This window comes from Prionailurus viverrinus, chromosome B2 (assembly GCF_022837055.1).
Source record: "Prionailurus viverrinus isolate Anna chromosome B2, UM_Priviv_1.0, whole genome shotgun sequence".
Lineage (NCBI taxonomy): Eukaryota > Metazoa > Chordata > Mammalia > Carnivora > Felidae > Prionailurus > Prionailurus viverrinus.
Genome location: NC_062565.1, coordinates 65,303,647 through 65,325,562, shown reverse-complemented (window position 1 = coordinate 65,325,562; position 21,916 = coordinate 65,303,647). Strand labels below are relative to the sequence as shown.

At 34.5% G+C, this 21,916-nt stretch overlaps 2 protein-coding genes across 4 annotated transcripts in view; both read right to left on the bottom strand.

The window, feature by feature from the left end:
* Positions 1-7,705, bottom strand: part of LOC125166161 (regulating synaptic membrane exocytosis protein 1) — a 286,570-nt gene extending 278,865 nt beyond the window's left edge. Inside the window, exon 1 of the mRNA XM_047859903.1 lies at positions 7,585-7,705. The gene's annotated coding sequence lies outside the window, so the exon portion shown is untranslated. The remainder of the gene's footprint in view (positions 1-7,584) is intronic.
* The window catches only part of LOC125166162 (regulating synaptic membrane exocytosis protein 1-like), a 202,846-nt gene continuing 185,942 nt past the window's right edge, over positions 5,013-21,916 (bottom strand). For 2 of the 3 annotated variants that reach the window (XM_047859908.1, XM_047859910.1), the window contains 2 exons: positions 7,585-7,798; positions 5,013-5,087 (listed from right to left, as the gene is read on the bottom strand). In XM_047859908.1, coding sequence (XP_047715864.1) covers positions 5,013-5,087; positions 7,585-7,798 — 289 coding nt within the window. The remainder of the gene's footprint in view (positions 5,088-7,584; positions 7,799-21,916) is intronic. The other variant, XM_047859909.1, reaches the window with a different exon arrangement.

The window sequence follows — 21,916 nt, the reverse complement described above, 5'->3', positions numbered from 1 at the left end:
TTTAAAATAAACAAACAAACAAGACCTAAGTATATGCTGTTAATATGAGACACACGTTAGATACAAAGACAAAAGTAGATATAATTAAAAGGATGTAAAAAGGATATACCATGTAAAAAGCTACCATAAGAGAGCTAGAGTGACTTTAGTAATATAGACAAAATACACTTTGTTTGTTTGTAATATACTCCCCAATAGCAGCCACAATAATAGGGAATCTATCTGCTAATGAAATCTGGCAGAAATCAGGGATATATTGAAAGTTGGGTGGCAGAGGATAGAAAATCTGGTTGTTACTTAGTCTTTACGTGTATCTGTTTACATGCTACTAAAAGCTCATGTCCCTCAAGAAAATATCTCATACACAGAGAAAGAAGAACAGTCCTTTCATTCTGGGCTTCAGTTTGTGTGTTAATTTTGGACCTATGGCTGAGTGGCAAATCTGCTGAGGATGCTAGTTCTTTCTGCATATTTAAAACATAGTCTTTTCAACTGGCAATAAAAAAAATCTCTTGCTTGTATGTACCCTAGGGATAGCTAGTCTAGACAGACAGATATTAGATTCTAAGTTATGTTAAATTCAACAGAGCTCCTGTTCTTATTCATATAGATTAATAAATACATTATTCTAACACAAAGGACAAAAAGAATCCCTAGAGAATGAAAAAACCGAACTTCTAATACTTTGAATATACTAGCCTTTTACGAAAAAAAAAACTTTCTTGAGACATTGCTAACTTAGAAGCATTTTTATGTAAGAATCTAAATCCACACAATCAAAATGAATCTTTGAAGATATCAAACCAGTCTAATAATTTTTACTTAAAAATAGTTTCATGAAAAGCATGATGAGATACTATATCACTTGACATGCAACAAGAATGGCTAAAAAAATACAGACAATAACAAGTATTGATGAGTGTGAAAAAACTGGAACTTAAAAACTGCTGTGTAGCTCTTAGGGAAAACTGTCAATTCCACAAAATGTTAATCATAGAGCTATTAAATGACTCAGTAACTCAACCCCTAGATATATAAACAAGAGATCTGACAACTTATGTTCACAAAAACTAGGGAGTTCATCCATGGTTTAGTCTTTAGCTTTGTGAAAGCTGTTTCTACCACAGCCCTTTTTGTTATAGGAGCCCTTTTTGTAAATAGGAGGCTATTTTTTCTATACTCCAGTGGAACTGTCTTTGTCTTACTATGCATCTGTATTTAACGTTGATTTGTGAAATGGTAATTTCATGAAACAGGTTTTATAAGTGCATTAAATAATGATTTTTGGGTGGAGCAAAACCAAGATTACAAACTTCTTAATGATTACTGAATATTAAGAAACATTCCCAGAATAGTAATGCTAAGTACAAGAGATTAAGATTCCATTCCCTTGAAAAAGAGTGAAGTAAATTCCTAAAACAAATTTGAAATAAAAAAATTTACAACTTTCTGAATTATCTAACACAATAGTTTTTAAAACTTGATGTGTTACTCCCCTGTAGGATAAGCACAACAAAATAAGAAATACCTTGAGACACCTAATCAACTAAATTGCTTAATGAAAGTTCTCCCCTTGGTGCACCCTAACATTTCCTTATTGATATGTTTGCCTATATTTTAAAGGTTTTTAATTTAGGCTTATATTATCTTTCTGAGAAGAAACTCTAAGAGAACATTCTTGCAGAAAAAGCCATCATCAAAGTATCTAAAAAATAAATTAAAAAAAAATAAAAGAAAAAAAAAAAAGAAAGTGAGAACAGGAGAACAGGAAAGTGAGTCTAGGTAAACTCTAACAGCCCCTTTTTCCAAAGAGCGAAGGTTGAAAGTTATGATCAGATGTTTCACCATACAATGGACTAAATATGGAAAACTCTTAGAAGATTTCCTATAATAAAAATAAACACTGAATATGATCATGCAAATCCATTTTTAATGCAGTTGATTTTACTGACTTGCTTGTTTTTATCTAACCCTAGTAAGAGAAGAAAACCAAAATCATCATTTTGGTATTTAAGAGCAGTCTGTGGGGGCAAAGTTCTTTGTATCATTAAGAATCAATTATCCCACAGACAACACTTTATGATAAAACCAGTTCCAGACACGGCTGAGACTGCCCCATTCTACCGAACTCCTACCTTTTATGAACTTTTTCTACAAAAACATATTTCCTCCATTAACATATCTTTTAGTGTGATTTCTTTTTTAAAAAATTTTTTTTTCAACGTTTATTTATTTTTGCGACAGAGAGAGACAGAGCATGAACGGGGGAGGGGCAGAGAGAGAGGGAGACACAGAATCGGAAACAGGCTCCAGGCTCTGAGCCATCAGCCCAGAGCCCAATGTGGGGCTCGAACTCACGGACCGTGAGATCGTGACCTGGCTGAAGTCGGACGCTTAACCGACTGTGCCACCCAGGCGCCCCTAGTGTGATTTCTAAAAACAACCACTAACGAAAAGCTGTGAGGAGCCTGTTTAAAAAATCACGATTCTTTAAACATAGTACCTCAATTATTATCTTGATATAAAAAAGTATTTTTTCACACATGATGCTTACAAGGTAGGTATGTGCAGCTTTCACATTTGGAAAGAATGAGTAAATAGTAGGGTTCGGTTTTTCAGGGTATTGCTGACATTTACTATAAAACACTCTTAATTTATAAAACCTGACACGTTTTGTGAAAATAAAGATTAACTAGAAGTGTAGCAAGTTCATTTTTTAGTTGCTATATTTGTAAACCAATCCCATTCACCCACTAAAAAAGAAATACTGATGAAAATTTATGGTAAATCTCAAAGGAATTAAACTTGAAGGATTCAAGGAAGCTGATTTACCAACAGCAAAGTGTTAATGTTATCAAAGGAATTACCTAAATTCAATGCTCTGGTACCAAATAGATAGTAAAAAACAAAGTCAAAAGCAATTTAAACAGACTGTGGAGAATTTTGTACTATCCCTATTTACTTAGGTATGGAAGAGGGCTTTCAGTGAAATAAATAACCATAATCTTACCTATGAGACTATACACACTTATATAAAATACTCTCCTATTATAAGCTATTACATGTGTCAATTGCAAAGTGATTCTTTATGACAGCCATTTTCCTTATAAGCAAGTACACAGTCTTTCAAGTTATCATTAGAGGTGATTTAAGCTAAGTGTGAAGTTTTAAAATAAAATAGCACCAGCCTGCAAAAAATAGTCATTAATATGTTTGCCAGACTTAATAAGAGGAATATTTATATGTTAGCTACCCTTAGGTCTTTATATCATACGTATTAGTATTTTAGTAGTATTTATTCACCAATATAACAGACTAAGTAGAATTCATTGTTATTACATTGATCAAGATGTAGATTGCTTTTAGAAAAGTTTTATTTACCCTTATCCCTCTTCCCTTGCCACTCATACCAACATGTACACACATGCACACCTGTAAATTATAATTTCTTTACCAAAAATGAAAGAGCTCAGAGGAACAGGGAAAGAACCAACAATCAAGCACTTTAATATTCAGTTATTCTCTTTAATACAGCTAAAACAAAATCTGGTTTTGGTTTCCCTAAACTAGAAAGGCAATTTTTTGAATAACCTCAATAGGATAAAAAGGTTTTTAAATGAAATTATGACAAAGTACTTAAAAATAAATGGTAGATATATGCATTCTAATTAAAATAAAGAAAATAACTGAAAATGATTGTATTTTATAGGTCTTTCCACTCCATTCTTAGCCTGAAAACCACAAAGTCCACCTGAAATCTCATTACAGAGTCAGGAAATCACAATAAGCACAAATAACCTACCATTACGGGAAATGTTGCCAAAGGGACAATGGGTCCGGCCAACCCTATAGGTGTGGCTGAAGTCTTACCACTAGGTCTATTAACAGCATTATTATTTACTTAATTTTTATTCTTTAAAGGAATTTAAAATTATCTACATTTCAAATGCAGACTCCCTCAAAGTAATATTCATGAAACCAAAGTTGTGATATTCTAGTTATATATATTTTTTCTAACATAGTACATTAATGCATTAAAATAAGAGCTCCTAAGATGATCTCACATGCCATCATTAGTACAGGAAAACACAGTTAGTGCAAACAAACTACCCTATATAATTTTCAACCTGATTTCTTTCTCATAATAAAAGAAAAAGTGATGAACATATATTAGCATCAAGATTAAAAACACAGATTAATGTTCACTTAATGTCTTGCTTACTACTTATGCACTGCAGTACATCATTTAAACTTTAAAACAGTTGAACAAAGGCAGCTGAGTTGATATATTGAACCCAAAACACGTACTGCCTCAGTCTTATACTGAGAAATTACTGAGCTTTGGGGAAATTGTAATTTATACCACATGAAACTATATAATTTGTATACAAAAGACAGGTTGACTAATGGTTCCACTTGGATCCTATCTTCTTAAACTCGGTCTCTGTGGTTTCTATATCTGATAAGAACGAAAAGTGACCTTTCACCACTCTCGGGAGTGATTTCTATGCATCAGAGAGAAAAAAAAGGGGCGTAGGGCAAAATGTGGTTCAATATGGCAGCTCTGCTACTTGTGTTCTACAGAAAAATCATTTTATTTTGACTTTTTATTTGATTTGATTCAGTCTTGCCACTAAATCAGTACATTCAATTCCTTCTGCAATAAAATTTTAAATCACCTGCCTATGCATCTACTGAGTGCTGAGAAAGGGACAATCCATTGGGATTTATTGTTCCATTGCAGTTTATTGTTTATTGCAGATGGAATCATCATCAAAACTCAGAAAGCTAAGAGGACAAATTGTTCATAATGATTTAAACTATACTATAAATACCAATGTTTCCATGAACTCAAACTACCCGGACTTCACCTGTTATTAATAATAAAACTCTGTAATGCCCCTAGATGTCCATTTTATTTATTTATTTTTCCACGAGAACTGGGAATGAGTTTTTCCTAGTATATCATTTCTTTGTGAAAGTATAGTGACTGACAACACTAGGTGAAACATTCACTCTATAAAGTTCACAACATTATAATAACAAATTATAGAAAAGAAAGCATGGATTCTAACCACTTTGTCCTCCTTTGGGAAAGCATCCAAGGAAGCAGAGTAAAAAGAGAGGAAAAGAAGAAGAGAAAAACAAAAATAAGGCATATATTAATAGATTTTAAGAAAACAATTATGTATTATTTTTAAAGTGTTCAGACATAGGTATTTATAAGCATTGTAAATGTTTTACTCTTCCCCAAAATACTCATTGTTCAAGCTTTCATTGAAAATGCATCTATACTAATTCTACTATAGTAGATACCAAAATTGGGCACTATAATTTCCAAAAGTTTTAGTACTTGATGATTACATCTATATTTAAAACATTTTTCAGAAAGAAATCTTAACTCACTATTATATTTAGTCTTCCTATTACTGAAAAGACATTTTATCAAAATGCATAAAATTATATAAATAATTTTATCAAATTACTGTCAAAATATTTATAGTTACAATTTGGAAAAATCTAAGAATGGGAAATATTTGTAAAGAATAAAAATGAGAAAAAAGATATTAACTATTGTAGTCATAAATTATTCCACAAGCAATATTTATATGTAATATACGTTTCAACACTTATAATGTCATGGGAAAAAACAACACAATATATTCATACAATATTTTTGTCTCATGCCTTAAAGTGATGGCTTCTATTATTTTGTTCTTTTGAATATTTTGTCCAAATTGGATGGGCTTATAGAGACAGATAGACTACATTAGGCTTGGGTGTCTCCAAAGCAGAGGTACATCTTAGCTCAATTTCCTTTAACATGAGATTAACCCAGGTAATTTTAATATTTCATTAGTTAACTGTGTTATTATTGGTTTTCCTCAAACCTATCATGGGAATTTACAAACATTCAACAGCTATGGGTGCTCAGTCCGCATTTCCACCCTGCTAATTTGCACACTACTATGTACTGACAGCACCTTTTCAGATAGGACAGTACCCCTACACCAAATGTTTTTTTAAATATTTTGTATATCATTCCCAGGTCTCATCTGTGAGAATTCATTCCAAAACAGTGTATTTAGGAACACTAAAGATGAGAAAGTTAACACATAGTTCTTGTACACCTTTTTATGTGCCAGATACTATTTTAACCCAAGGTTGTTTTAAAAAGGTCTTAATATAACATATGATAATTAACTAAAGAACTTTCAGGAGGAAAACTCATGTGGTCATCAGAATGGCACCTAAAGAACTCTTAAATATATATCATAAAGACCTAGATTTTAATTTAATTATCATAATAATCATATACAGTAATTATTACTATCCAGTTTCATAGATAAAGAAGATGTTGTTCAGGGAAGTTAATTATTTTCCCAAGGCCACAAAGATAATAGTGGGCTCACCTTAAAACATGTCTCTTTTACTGAATATCTTAATTTTCACTGGAAGGGATATTTAGAATACCCTACCTGCAACTGAAATACCAATTCATTGGTAGGGAGATTGATTTTAATTTTAGCCATGGGTTTCTCAATTAGGAAAATATCCAGAGTGCATAAAGCTTCCATATTATTTTTAAATATAACTTTGTACTATGTTACACTGCATATATGATTAGATAATAAATGAAATTACTTAGAGAAACATTGGGAATTCTTTAGGTATATGATAATCTTAACTGTTTTATATTACACTGCAGACCTACATCAAAGAAAACTCACCCAGACATCCCTATAAATAATTTTACCATACTAAGATAGGGTATATAATAAAGTATATTAAAATGTATTCTAAAGTATTAGAATTTATCTAGTACTTCATAAAGAATATTTAGTTCTCTTGAATGAGCATCTCAGTGCCTCAAAAAGTATATATATTTAAAGCACAGGCATAACATAAGTAGCTCTCATTTAAGCCAAATAAGGAAACAGCATCAGGTGAGACTACATCTCATAGAGAAGATAATAAGTACAAAAATCCCCCCAAATTTAAAAAAGGGTATTTTGACATACTCTTTAAATATCAAAATAGTTTCCATGAGAGAAACCTAGCACTATATACTTTACCACAACAGTAAATAGGAAATTACTCTTATAGAAGTTAATCATTGCTTTACATATGTTGTCTTCGGTTACATTTAATGCTACCCAGTTCACCTTACATTCTACCTTCATTCAGTCTGAAACAAACATTGTAGAAACTAAAAGTTTTTTTTTCTTCTTTTTACAAGAAGAACTGGATATAACAACTTTTAAGAGTTTTCTAGTTCATGATACTAAATCCACATTTACTACATTTTTCAGAAATTAAATTTACTCCCACAAATAATCTGTTGGTTTGAATCTTTTGGTTTTTAATCATTTACTAAGATGCATATGGAAAGCATTTTTTTTTATTATTTCATCACTACTCCACTACTATGAACCTTATGAAAAACAGAAAATGGGAAAGGGGCACATTAATGTGTACACTTATGCCTGTGTCTACTTTCTAACACATGTATGTTTTCTTCTTGGCAGGTGTACTGCTTTTCACCTGCATTCAGAGCACCTCTCAGGCTCAGGGAACACTTACGTTGTTGGATCGCAGAGACACGCGGCCTCCACAGCGGGCACAGAACTTGGTGCGGCAGTAGGAGCAGAGATGGCCGCACCCATCAGCAAACTTTGTTTTGTGACAGATTCCACAAGTCGGAGCATCATCTTTGTGCTCTCCCTGGTAACGCCGCGCTTCTTCCCCTATCTTCCTCACTTGTTCTTTATAGCTTTCAAATTGTTGATGCAATCTCCTGGGCAAAAGAGAAAACGGTAGCAAACTAAGTAAATGACAGAAGACAAAAACAAAAATAATTTTTCCTAACAGAAGTATAGCTATTTGAATGAAACGAAAACATATAAAATAATTTTTCCCACTAATCTTACCTTTCAACTAATCAAACTTTCCAGTAAAAGGCCACTGGTAAAAAATGTATTAGCATGTAACCCACTAGTCTCAGTTTTGTTACTAGCAATGAAACATACACAAGTACAACATATAATCACTGTTTTGGTCCCCAAAGTGGAATTCATGGGTCCACTCCATGCCTCTGCTTCTTTTAGACAAATAGCTTTCAAGGTATTTGGACTAGGGAACTCAACACTTTACAACTACATTCATGTGTGTATACAACTGAAGCAGAAGTTATACAAAATACTTAAGCTAACTATATATGATGTACTCTGGTATAGTCTATCTCATTCTATTTTAATAATGATTACAGTCTAAAAAAAAGTTTGTCACAGGAAATTGATTCCCTGACCCACTATGTGAGCATGATGTATACTTGGAAAAATACCGTTTTAAGTTATAGGGGCACCTGGGTGGCTCAGCTGGTTAAGTGCCCAACTCTTGGTTTTGGTTCAGGTCATGATCTCACAGTTTCGTGAGTTTGAGCTGCACATTGAGCTCTGTGGTGACAGCACAGAGCCTGCTTAGGATTCTCTCTCTCCCTCTATCTCTGGCCCTCCCCTGCTCACATGTCTCTCTCTCAAAAATAAACTTAAAAAAATTATAAATTACAATGCTATACAATTTGTCTTCCACAAAATATCTTCCTTTTCCCCTATTCTTGGAGATTATTTATGTATTTAATATCAAGTGTTTGATTTCATACAGTATATAAAATATCACCTTATACATTATAATTGAGCTCACTAATCCTTCCACGATATGTGAAAAGTGTTAAACCACACCTTGCAAACATTCAGATTTTTTCTGATACAAATATTTTCTCATACAAATACCCCAATTTGTATGAGAGTTGTTACCACTCTTTACTTAATGGATGCAACCAAAGTTGTTGAGGCAAACCATTTTCCATAAGAATGTTCACATTTAATGTGATTCAAGTCTCCTCCCTTCCCCATCAGCCCTAATCCCTCAATCTTCAACTGCTACAAATAGAAACTATTTGCTGCTCTGTACAGAACACCATGACATCCAGTGAATCCCCAGTGAAAGTATGCCTTAGTTTTGTAAATGAGAACTGAGAGAGTTGTCCCAGGCCTAGCCAATAGTCATTGGCCATTACAACAATGGAGAAACTCCTAGGAAATTCATCTCTGTAACTGAGCAAGTGCACTGGATGTATTCCCTAGGACACAAGGTACACACACATGCTGTTGTTAATACAGGCAGTTAGTTAGCTTGATTCTCTACACCTAAGATATCTGTGGGAACTGGTACTCCCTGGAAACAGAATCAAATAGGTTATGTCTAAGGACTCTAGTACTTGAAGTACTGGGATTTCATTATATTTTTCTTTTAACATCAACAGCTCTTGAGCAGAATTTTAATAATTACTTTAAAAATTATAAAACCCCTTTCCTGCTTTGCCAATTGACAGTTTTTCTATTTAATAGCACACATACTTGCACTAGGAAATAAAGTAGTTTAGAATCTGAAGCCCTCCCCAATTTAAAGGCTAGCTAATTTCAGTTCATAGAAATAGTGATATATTTAATGAAAGCAAGAATGTCTGAACGGCTTGATAAACAATGCTATTTGGTACACTGAATTTTTTATAATTTAAGCACCATTAATCTAGGCTCAAGTTTTTAAAAAACAACTGGGGCTATCTTAACTACTTCAAAAGTAACCTTACAAAATAATATTGGAAATCTTAAGGCTTATATTAAAGAAAGTAATTATTAAGGAGTGGGAACAAGGAAATATCTCTAATCAAAGAAACATATATAAACTCTAAGCATAGAGGAAGTACATGGGTAGATATTTATTGTGAGAACCATCAAATCAAATGTATTTAAGTAAATATAAATGCAAAAGCTAGGCAAAGGGAAAAGATTCCCTATGAATTTACTTTGTAATACAGCACATGATTTGGTATAAGTGTTGGCAAACTTTCCAGTAAAAGGCCAGATTGTAAATATGTTAGACTTTGTGGGCCATATAGTCTCTTTGACAACTACACAGCTCTATTATAACATGAAAGTAGCATAGATAATATGTAAATAATAAGCATAATAAGTGTGGCTATATTCCAATAAAACGTTATTACCAAAACAGATGGTAAGCCAGATTGGACCCGTGGGCCAGTCTGTCATCTCCTGATTTAGTATATGCTTTATACTGAGGTATAATGGTTTGAAAATCCACTGTTCTTTAAAAATTCAAACATTGGGGTGCTTGGGTGGCTCAGTTGGTTAAGTGTCCAACTCTTCATTTTGGCTCAGATCATGATTTCATGGTTTCATTGAGTTTGAGCCCTGCGTCAGGCTGTGTGCTGGCAGTGCAGAGCCTGCTTGGGATTCTCTCTCCCTCTGTGTCTGCCCCTTCCCCACTTGTGCTATCTCTGTCTCTCTCAAAATAAATAAATAAACTTTAAAAAAAATCAAACACAAAATACTTTTATCCATCCTATAGGACCCAATCAAAAGGGGTGTTTTTTATAATAAATATATGCAGGGCAGTGACCAGTGAGATAAAAACTTACTCTGCTACAATCTCATAGCATTTTATTTGGTCACTCATAAGGCATTCAGCTTTTTGTCTTTTGGTTTTTTTACCATATACTATTAGTATTTCTGTACATGTTATCTTTCTTCTACCAAACAGTAAATAGCATTAGAAATGCACAGTTTAGCAAGATAGTTAAGACATATTTCTCCTTAGTAGTAGCCAATACATACTTGCTAACTGTAAAAATCATACACAAATACTTTTTTCTTAGTCCATTTTGAGAAAAAAACACAATTTCATACTGAAGGCTATGTATCCTGAAAAATCTTGCTGCCACAAAATGCTGAAAATACTGGATATTTAAAGGAATAACTTTAAAAAAAATGTTTATTTACTTTGAGAGAGAGATTGAGGACAAGCAGGGGAAGGACAATGTCAGCGAAAGCCCAATGCAGGTCTCGAACTCATGAACTGTGAGATCATAACCTTGGTGGAAACCAAGAGTCACTTAACCGACTGAGCCACCCAGGTGCCCCTAAAGGAATAAATTTTAATTCCTATTTGAGTTGGGGAGAAAGTATGGAGATCCTCACAGGAGAAAAATGAAACAGTAGCAGTAATTCAGAGATGGAGTATAGTTATGAAGCAGACCACTGCTCCTGGGACATGTACTGAGGCTCTGTGACCAAGAACTTCAGCTTTAACTTTCACACAAGTGAACAAAATTAACATTGTTGTTAGGTCACCACCAAAAATAATTGAAATAGAGTGTATGATATCCAAACCAGTGGAAAACATGGAATGAGGAAATAGTCAATCTCCAGAAGACAAGAATTGAAGCAAATGAACAAACACAGACAAAGCAGGACGATTAGAAATTATGGCAAACAATGGTAGTAACAATCCAACAGACATCAGGAGTCACAATATGTATAATGGACTACAGCATCATTAAAAGACAAAAATTAACATGTTAGATTTTTAAAATTTAGCTAAATTAGGTTTCGAAGAGATACACCCAAACTAGGAAGGATGTTTGAAATAAAAGAATGAAGGGGCACCTGGGTGGCGCAGTCGGTTAAGCGTCCGACTTCAGCCAGGTCACGATCTCGCGGTCCGTGAGTTCGAGCCCCGCGTCAGGCTCTGGGCTGATGGCTCAGAGCCTGGAGCCTGTTTCCGATTCTGTGTCTCCCTCTCTCTGCCCCTCCCCCGTTCATGCTCTGTCTCTCTCTGTCCCAAAAATAAATAAACGTTGAAAAAAAAATAAATGTGAAATAAAAGAATGAAAAAATATATCCCAGTGAAAGGCTAAGGACAACAACAACAAAATTGGGATAATATTTATGGCAAAAAGCATTACTAAAGATAAAAAGGATAATCTATTATTTAAAAAGTATTCATATAATTTTTTACAAGACAATTCTAAACTTAATTGCATATAATAATATATGAAGCCAAAATATAATAAAACTACTAAGGTAGAGAAATCCACCTTCATTGTAGGATACTTTGACAGACCTTTCTCTCTATAATTAACAGACCAGACAGATCAAAAATAAATAATTACAGGGAATATTTGAAAAACGTAATTAAGAACTTCATATACATATGCATATGTATTTATCTGTCCAGTAGAATAAACTTGTTAAGCTTATTGAGTATGATACTTGTTCACACATATTTATTGTCCTCAGTGGTAGAATACGTATTTTTTTTTCATGTAGATATGAAATTTTTCAAGCTCTGGGCCTCAAAAGTACTGAATATGTTTTATTTCTTAAGTTGAGTGTTAGGCACATATTATATCTTTTATTCTTTTTCTCTATTCTTTACATATGTGCTTTTGTATTATGAAGTATTTCACATTAAAAAAGGAAAAATTCAGTTCTATCTCATCAAATATCATTAAATAACAAATGAGTCCTATAAAGAAATGAAAAACTGGAATATATATGACATTAAAATCTACAAAAGAGTTGACCAATTATGCCTCCTAATTAATTTAAAGAAGAAATGTGTATGTTTAAATGCACAATAACTTTATGAAATAAATTCCCATTTTATTGATGAGAAAACTAATTTTTGTCTAGGGGTTTGCTTTTCCTTTCTATCTGAATATATCATTGTAAATTCACATACTTCAGATCTTACTCTAAGCGCATGTAAAAGATGACAACAAATACAGATTCAACTTGCAAATGAAAACGTTTCTGAATGCAGGAAAGTGTTAACTATCAGGAAATGTCAGTGTTTTGTCATGACTAATTGATGATACATGAACAAAAGCTGAGTATGAACAAGCCAAAGCTATGCTGATGAACTCAGGTCCTGAAACTCCCATAGACCTTTCACTCCTGCTCAATAATACTTTCATGCAGTTTCAACTCCCCTACAGTGCTTATTCCTAAGCTCTCTTTTCTCAAATTAACTTCAAGCTACTGTGTCCTCCTGAAAGACTCAAAATACTATTTTGATGATGTATGAACCCAGTGTTGGTTCCCTATGTGCGTATGCAGCTTAGGCTGTGACAGGGGGCCAGACCACAACAGGTGGGCAGGCAGCAACATGTCCTTCTCCAGTAGGCCACGGCAAGAAGGCTGGTGAGATAAGGTTTCTCAGTTGAGTTATGAGGGTCTCTAGGTTCTCATTTTCTCTAGGTTCTCAGTTGAGTTATGAGGGTCTCTAGGTTCTCATTTTCTCTAGGTTCTCAGTTGAGTTATGAGGGTCTCTAGGTTCTCATTTTCTCCATGAGACATTTTAGGAGGGAAGGTCTCTTCCAGTCTCTCTTCCAGTCTTTCTTTCAGTGGAAGAAAAATCTAGCCCTCTGAGTAGTTCCTAAGGATGACAGCTGCCAGGGGACAGTGCTCTCCCAGAAGCTGCACTGACATGCCTGGGGCAGCTCTTTGGTAAGTGCTTCACCCCACAGTTTATGAAGTCATTCACACAAGCATCTCCAAACTCTACCAGGACTTATATCCTCCCGGATGCTATCCCTTAGTGACCTGCACCCATCTGTACCCAACTCTCATGTGTATTTCCAATTCCTTCCTGGTTTTGGCAATAGTCCATATTTATAAAACTGGTTTGGACATTCCCACCGGGAGAGAATTAAGAGAAGAAAAACCATGCTGTTTCTCAGCCAAGAACTCTCTTACAGCTTCAATTCTGTTTCTTCATGGGCTTCTTCCCTTCCTTACAGGTAGGACTCCCTTATTCTTCACTGAAAGAAAGAGTCCAACCAAAGTCTCTAGCAACCTCTTTAACTTATTTCCCACTGTGTTCTTTCTTTACTTATCAGCAGATACTATAAAAAGGCGGGGGGGAGGAGGGAAAGAAGGCAGGGAGGAAGGAAGGAAGGAAGGAAGGAAGGAAGGAAGGAAGGAAGGAAGGTTCAGCATTTATTTACTCCCAGTTCCTCAACATCTACTTATTCTGCAACCTTCTGCAATGCTCTACTGAACTGTATCTTAAAAATCAACTTTAATGTCCTTTTCTCAATTCGTATTCCCCTTATATTATTCTGATATCTCACTCTGTCAAGATGTTGTCCTCATAATAAGTTTTGCCTTTGGAATCAGGATATTGTAGTAAAACCATAAACAGCATATGTATCTTTTGTATCTGATGTTTTAATGCTTTAATACATATCAAATATGTGACAGTGTTCTATTATGAATAATACATGGAAATACATATTTTATTATATATTATAAATGCCAGTGAATGTCAGTAAATGCAGAATTGCAAATATTAAATCTTTGTTGTGAAATTTATTTATATATTTCAATTTTAGAATTAACAATATATTCTTAGTGATTAGTAAGATTGACAATACATATGATCACAAATTTCAGATTTAAATTATCTAGAGGGAAAATGGTGTTATAAAATATGCAATACTATAAAAAAGAAAGCATTAATAGAGAAACCTTGGTTTTCTCTCAGGATGTGACTTTTTCCCCATCATTTCACTCTATAATAATCATTGTACTGTTTTAACATATGTGCACTCAACTCAAGAAACATCAAGATTCCAGTTGTAAACAGGTTGTTTGGGTGATTAATGGCACACATTTGAAGGATCTAAAGATGAATGCCTAAAAAACTAGATATTCTTTAAAAACATCATTATATAAATGCAAAATAATTTAAACAGAAAATTGGTAATGACATTCTTACATATTAATAAGTATTTGTTGATTACTTACTATAAATATGGTATACAGCAAGATGCTAAATGATAATGGTAGAATGCAGAGAAATTGTTGTAATTGGCACAGTACTTCATTTATTTCTATTTTGTATTTTTCCTTCCTCCATCCTCAAAGTGATCAGAAGCCAGAAGACAACTCCAGCTTTCTTCCTGGCTATCCTTTTCAAAGGACAGACTTTCCTAGAGTAGGAGGGAAAGGGAACTAGTGCTTTGAAATTCCAAAAGCTTAAGGGGCAGGTGTGGAAGGAAGGTAAGGGCTTTCCCTAGGATGAAGAGAGGGACAGGGACCAGGGTGGCTTGTGCATAGCCATCTCACATGGAGAATTGCTTTTGGATGTGCAAACAAGCATAAAAAGGCAAGGGCTTATGTGTTCCTTCCCAACCGTGGCACAGAATACATAAAACAGGGTACAATTTAGGGCCCATGAAGTTAGTAACACGGAGATTAAAGCTAGGAGAGTTCTTCTGAGAATGTCAGATTGTTCAAGTGCCTCCAATAGGGTGTCCAGGAGAAAGACCTGACAATGAAGGAAATTAAACATCTCGCTAGCCTGATAGGTTGAAGGCTTGCTTTAAAAGATTTTGACATCACACTCTATTGTCAAAAAATTAACACTAACCTCAATTCTAAAGCACAGTTCTTGATTCCAAGGAAAGTACAGTCTACTTAGGAAGTAAGTTATAGGTAAACACAAATTAACAGTTTATGACAACATATACCAAGTGGCAAGGAATGTAATTAAATTGTTCTGTAGGGTAATAGTTCTGGTTAAAATAACCAGGGAGATTTCTTTGGCACAGCTGGTCAAAAACATTTTTCTAGGTGATTTGGAACTTGGACTATTTCCTGAATACTAAATGTATGGCACATAGTAATGCTACTAGAAGTACTAAAGTAGGAGCGCCTGGGTGGCTCAGTTGGTTAAGCGTCCAACTTCAGCTCAGGTCATGATCTCACAGTTCGTGAGTTCAAGCCCCACATTGGGCTCTGTGCTGAGAGCCCAGAGCCTGGATCCTGCTTCGGATTCTGTATCTCCCTCTCTCTATGCCCTTCCCCCATTCATGTTCTGTCTCTCTGTGTCTCTCAAAAATAAATTAATGTTAAAAAAATTTAATAAAAAGAAGTACTAAAGCAAAAAAATAGGAAAGCATGCTAAGATAATAACACAATTGTGAATGCTCTCAAACTTCTTAAAAGTGTAAGTTGAAATCAAATGATCTTTTAGAGTCTTTGCATATCAGCAAACACGCATCCAGTTTATATGTTGTAATGAATGACAGCCCAATAACCACACTTACCTGTGATGTGAAAACATATGTGCCGTTAAAAATTGTTTTTTTGGCCCCAAAACAGAGTTGTCCCCTCTTTTTAAAATTTTTTAAATATTTATTTATTTTTGAGAGAGAGACAGAGTGCCAGCAGGGGCAGGGAAGAGAACAGAATCCAAAGCAGGCTATAGGCTCAGAGCTGTCAGCACAGAGCCCGATGCAGGACTGAAAGCCACAAACTAAAAGATCATGACCTGAGTCGAAGGTGGACGCTTAACTGACTGAGCAACCCAGGCGCCCCAGTTGTCTCCCTTTTAATAAAACTGTCTCTCTGATTCTACTCTTGAACAGAAGAGCAGTAAAATTCCACTGCATTCCAGTGAAAACTAATTTTTTGTAATGATGCTTGGTCCCTTATATTAGAGATGAGTTGGGAATAACCTCACAGTCTTTTAAACAAAAAGACTAAGTTATGAAATCTGGTGCTACAAAATTGTTGGAAGGGGGACAGAAGTGGGTTCTTAACCTGACCTCCAGGAATGACTCCTAAAACAAAAGCATAAACTAGTTACTCAGAGTTCCTCAACCAGGAAGCTATGGAATCAGAAAGCCACTGCCCAAATTGCTGGTGTTAGAATCCTACCACCTCAGCAGAGACATTCTGATCTGGAAACACCACCATAGCCACTTGGAGCCTGCTAGAGAGTCCAGAAAAATGATTGCCCAGCGTGCTGCTGTGGTCCTCCATTTAACTCCGTTTCAATTCAAGTTTCATACAAGTACATCTGACTGGTGGAACATAAATCACATCTGGAAATCTAGCTGCAAGAGAACCTGTGAAATTTAGTGTTTAGATTTCTGGCTTCTTCATAAATTCCCTAGAAAGATTCTGGGATAGATGTTGTTGACATCAGTATTCCACATTATCTACACTCCTCTGATTTATGTCAAATTTCTTAATTCATTCCACTGCACTTGATGTGAGCAATATCTAAGTCTAAGATTTCCTATGATATTCTCTGTTTCTCTCTCTCTCTTTCTTCATATACTAAATATACACTGAGTGAACACTATGGGAGCATTTTGCCTCCACCAGCAAATTTCTTTTGATAAACGCAGTGTCCTAACAAAGTTATACATACATATATGTAGCTATCCAGTCTATTGTATCTAGTAAGAAGGATGCAAATACAGCAAAGTAAAACTCAGACTCAGATAAAAGACACATATATAAACAAGCAAACAAACCAAAAACCCATTTTGTAGTGATTAGTTGCATAGCACAGATCTGTTACCTGTCGTGAAAACTCTCATTATTCCTCACTTGGATTATTTCATCAACTTTTTAAGTAGGCTCTGGCCAATGGGTTTCCTCACTCTAGTTCATCATTCATACACTCTAAATGATCTTCTTAATAAATTGAACCAATTATTTCAATCCATTGCTAAAATAGAATCTCTAAGATATAGTCCAGTTCCTCATCCTGGGGTGATTCTCCCTTTGCTCCCACTTATTTATCTATCAACATCTCTCACAAACCCTTCTCATTTACTGTATATCTACCATTGTATCAAATACAGTTCTTGATACAAGCATCAATTCAACAAACACTCATTGAGCTCCAACTATACAGTAGGCACTGCTTGAGTCTCTAAGAAAACAACATACAACAACGTAAGAGGATACTGAATTTTACTTATTTTATTACTTTATTTAAGGTGTTTTGATAAATATCAGAAAATGGTCCTTTTCCTTTGTACATAGGGATCATGTCCCTGTATTAGAGACTGTTTTTTTTTTCTTTTCAAAGCCTAACATAATTTTATCATGAACATAAAACTTGATCTAACAAAATGTAATCTTCTAGGCTCTAGAAGGTTACTGCTGCTTAGAGGAACAATTAGTCTTGGTTAAAATGTGTTAATATATTTTTGTGTTTTTTCAGATTATATTTTACAACTATTCTTATTTTAAATACAAGTTGTTTATAGGTGTTTAACATATATAAAATATTCTTCAAAAGGAATTGATTCATTGAAAAATTTTATAATACAGGTGAAATCACTTTTATAGCAGTGTATTTTTTCCAGCCTTGAACTTCCTTTTGCAAATTGAACCCTAACCAATTATTATAAAGCTACTTATCAATAGTTTGAATTTACTTAAGCTAAGTTTTCACTTAACACCAATCTGTAGAAATATAACATGCCATTCCTCTATATGACCATGTTAGCTTTCATTGGAATTTCACCTTTGTTTTCTCCTCCAACCCTTGTAACTATTTCCTGAAATTTAAAAAATGGAATTGTATAAGCTTGAAACTAAAGCCTCCTACATCTTTGCTAGGACTTGGGGATCATCACTTTGGAATCATTTAAATTCCATTCTCAGAATGAGAAAAGATAAAGGAAAGATTCCAAAACCCAATTTCAAATGGAAATATTTAGGAAAATAAGAGACACAGGAGGAGGGATTTCGAAAATCACTATGTACCATGTTCTCATTTTATAAATGAGAAAACTTAGACCTATTACTTTAAGTTACTAACATAAGGATGTAAAACTGGTTTGTGATAATTAGGACCTCTACTTCCAACTTTCCACTACACTTCCCTATCTTAAGAATACTCATTTGAATATGGCTAGAGGAAGAAAAAGTTACTGATTTGTAAAGGATGTTTCCTTGGTGTTCTTAAACTGCATCAAATTTATCTAAGGGGCTTGTTAAAATGCATGCATTTGGACTAACCTACAGAGCTTCTGATTTAGTAGCTAAGGTATAAATTCCAGGACCCTGACTTTTTAAAGGTCAACCAAGGTGATTCTGGTGCAGATTATCTGGGGATTATAATATAGTAGAGAACCCTACATTAAGGTTAAATTTGAAAATGAAGGCATTTTTTCATACACCTTTCATCACACTTGATAAAATTAATTTTCATCACATAATTAAATTTTAAATTTTAATCATAAATTCAAAATTTGGGGGACACCCTATACAAAAATATGCTGGAAAACTTTTAAATATTGCTATTATAATTTGACACCTATCATTTAAAAATTTATGATTTCATGAATCACAGATATTTACACATTATTATTTGTAGGTTTTGTTTTAATGTTCATAATAGGGGTTATGGAAAGAGAGGGATAAATAAATGAGGCATTTTTAGGGCGGGGAGACTACTCTGTATGGTACAATAATGGTGGATACATGTCATTATACATTTGTCCAAACCCACGGAATGTACAACACGAAGAGTGAACCCTAATGTAAACTATGGACTTTGGGAGATTATGATGTGTCAGTGTAGGTTCATCAATTGTAGCAAATGTACCACTGTTGGGGGATGTTGACAATAGGAGAGGCTATGCAGGTGTGGGGGCAGCAGATATATAGGGTAATCTGTGTAGGTCAGAGGAAATTTTCCCCTTAATTTTGCTGTGAACCTAAAAGTGCTAAAAAAATAAAGCCTACAAAAGGTCGGCCCTAAAAAACAGCTATAATAATATATATTGTATATACGTGTTATAATATATTTATATATTATATATATTTCCTAAATATTTCAGTAATTCAGAAATTTACCTCGGATATTATTGAATACTTTTTAAAATTACTATAGTTGAGGGGCGCCTGGGTGGCGCAGTCGGTTAGGCGTCCGACTTCAGCCAGGTCACGATCTCGCGGTCCGTGAGTTCGAGCCCCGGGTCAGGCTCTGGGCTGATGGCTCGGAGCCTGGAGCCTGTTTCCGATTCTGTGTCTCCCTCTCTCTCTGCCCCTCCCCCGTTCATGCTCTGTCTCTCTCTGTCCCCAAAATAAATAAAAAACGTTGAAAAAAAAAAAAAGTAAAATTACTATAGTTGAAAAAATTACTTTTCAGCTGGTCTAAAACCACATTTAGTCTGTAATTTAAATGTCCAGCAGATGGCACTAAAGATTTTAATTTTTACACTGAGTTCTTATTTAAACCATTTTTCTTTAAAATATCTAATGTGCTAAATAAAATTGGTTGAATCAGCAGGGGGTGTAACTTATTAGGAAAAAATGTGGTTTAGGAGGTTGCTGAAAAAGAACAAAAAAGAAATTTATAGTGTTGCAATTTCTGCTCTTTTGTGGAGGACCCTCATTTTATATGCCCTTTAAAAATTATATATTAAAGGTTTTGTCAGATTTTTTTTGTCTTCCATTTAGTGCTGTTAAAGATGTAGTTCATCCAATCAGCATCCAACAGTGTTCTGAAAGCACTGAGAGATGACACTTAGGAAAAATAAGAGCATAGCTGATGATTAGCTATTAGTGTTTTATTGCCTGTTACTTCAGTCAAGCATTTATTTTTAATTCCGTTTTCAATTTACCATAGGAGGCCACTCCTGAGTAAGCATTAAAGGAAGACATCTCAGGACACGGAGACCCACTAGCACACATTTAAATTTTTGCTCCGCTTCATCTCCCAAAAAACACCTTCACTGTGCTCCCGGGTGCTGTAAGGCACTGCATGTGTAGAAGCTTTGTGTGTTAGGCCTCAATATATTGCTTCTAAATTATGGAATAACAGCACTGCTTTCTAATAGTCTAGATCTATCCCAGGTCTAAAACTGAATATCTGGCACAAGAGGGAGTCATTTTAATACTTTGACAAGCAGGTTCTCTCATTCACAGCACAGTTCAAGACAAGAAAATCAAGTGAAAAGAAGAGAAACTATAAAGTAGCATATTAAATTGGAATGAAATTTTAGAAATAAATGAAGTTAGTTTTTAAGAAAATAATCTAATAGGTAATGCTGATGATGTCTACATCATAAATATGTAATTGATCAATTTAAATTCATGTAATCACATGCCACATGAACTTTTCCAGAACGTGCCATTTGGTCATGCTAATTGACCTAATATACAGAGAGAAAACTTCCATGTGTTGGCAATTTTTAAAAAATTCTTTTATGTTTTGTATTTTATATTTGAGAGAGAGAGAGGGCACAAGTAGCGGAGGGGCAGATAGCCACAGAATCTGAAGCAGGCTCTAGGCTCTGAGCCCCAACACGGGGCTCTAACTCACAAACCTTGAGATCATGACCTGAGCCAAAGTCGGACACTTAACCAACTGGGCCACCCAGGCACCCCCCATGTGTTGGCAATTTTGAAGAAGGTGGTGTCTACACATATGATAAAGCCAAAGTGTTAGGTACTTAATTCATGCCTGTACAATGCACCATAAACCTAATCTTCCTGTATTTTTATTTTCACCAGACTTGCTATGTTTTATTACTATGGGGAGGGGAAAAAATAAACCAACTTCACTTCACAATTGCTTTTTGGAATGGATTAAATATAAAAATTTAAGTGTATGATCATGAAGAAATTATTTAAATTCTATTCTTCAGTTTCCTATTTATAAATCGGTAATAATAATAGCGACTTCATAGGATTTGGGGAGGGTTAATTAAGATGATCAATGTAAAGTGCTTAGTACAGTGTCCAGCACACAGTATAAGCTCAATAGATGCTAGTGATTATTATTATACGCACACATAGATAATACATGAGAAAAGAAAGTACTTTGCTTTTTAAGTTTCTGAGTACACTTAGCTGATAACTTTGGGAAGCAGCTATGGCTGGCAGGATTTCCTGGCATATAGGTATCAATATGAGTGACTTAGATCATCTATAAATTGACCAATAATAAAGAGCAGAAAGGTCATCTTTATAAGATAAAAGTCAGGGAGAAAGGTGAGTCTGCTGGTATATTTCGTTTTGTGGAAAGTCTACAAAATACAAGCACTGGGGGGAAACACATATAATTTTGCCTGAAAAATTTTCAGCCTTTTTTAATGGCCATTTCTAATTCATACAAAGGGGAAAAAAAGAGATTCTAAAATCTGATATTTTAAAAAGGCTATTATCATTAGGCTATTTTGAATTGAATAATGTAGATTACCTAAATCATAAGTGTTCCCAATGCTCCA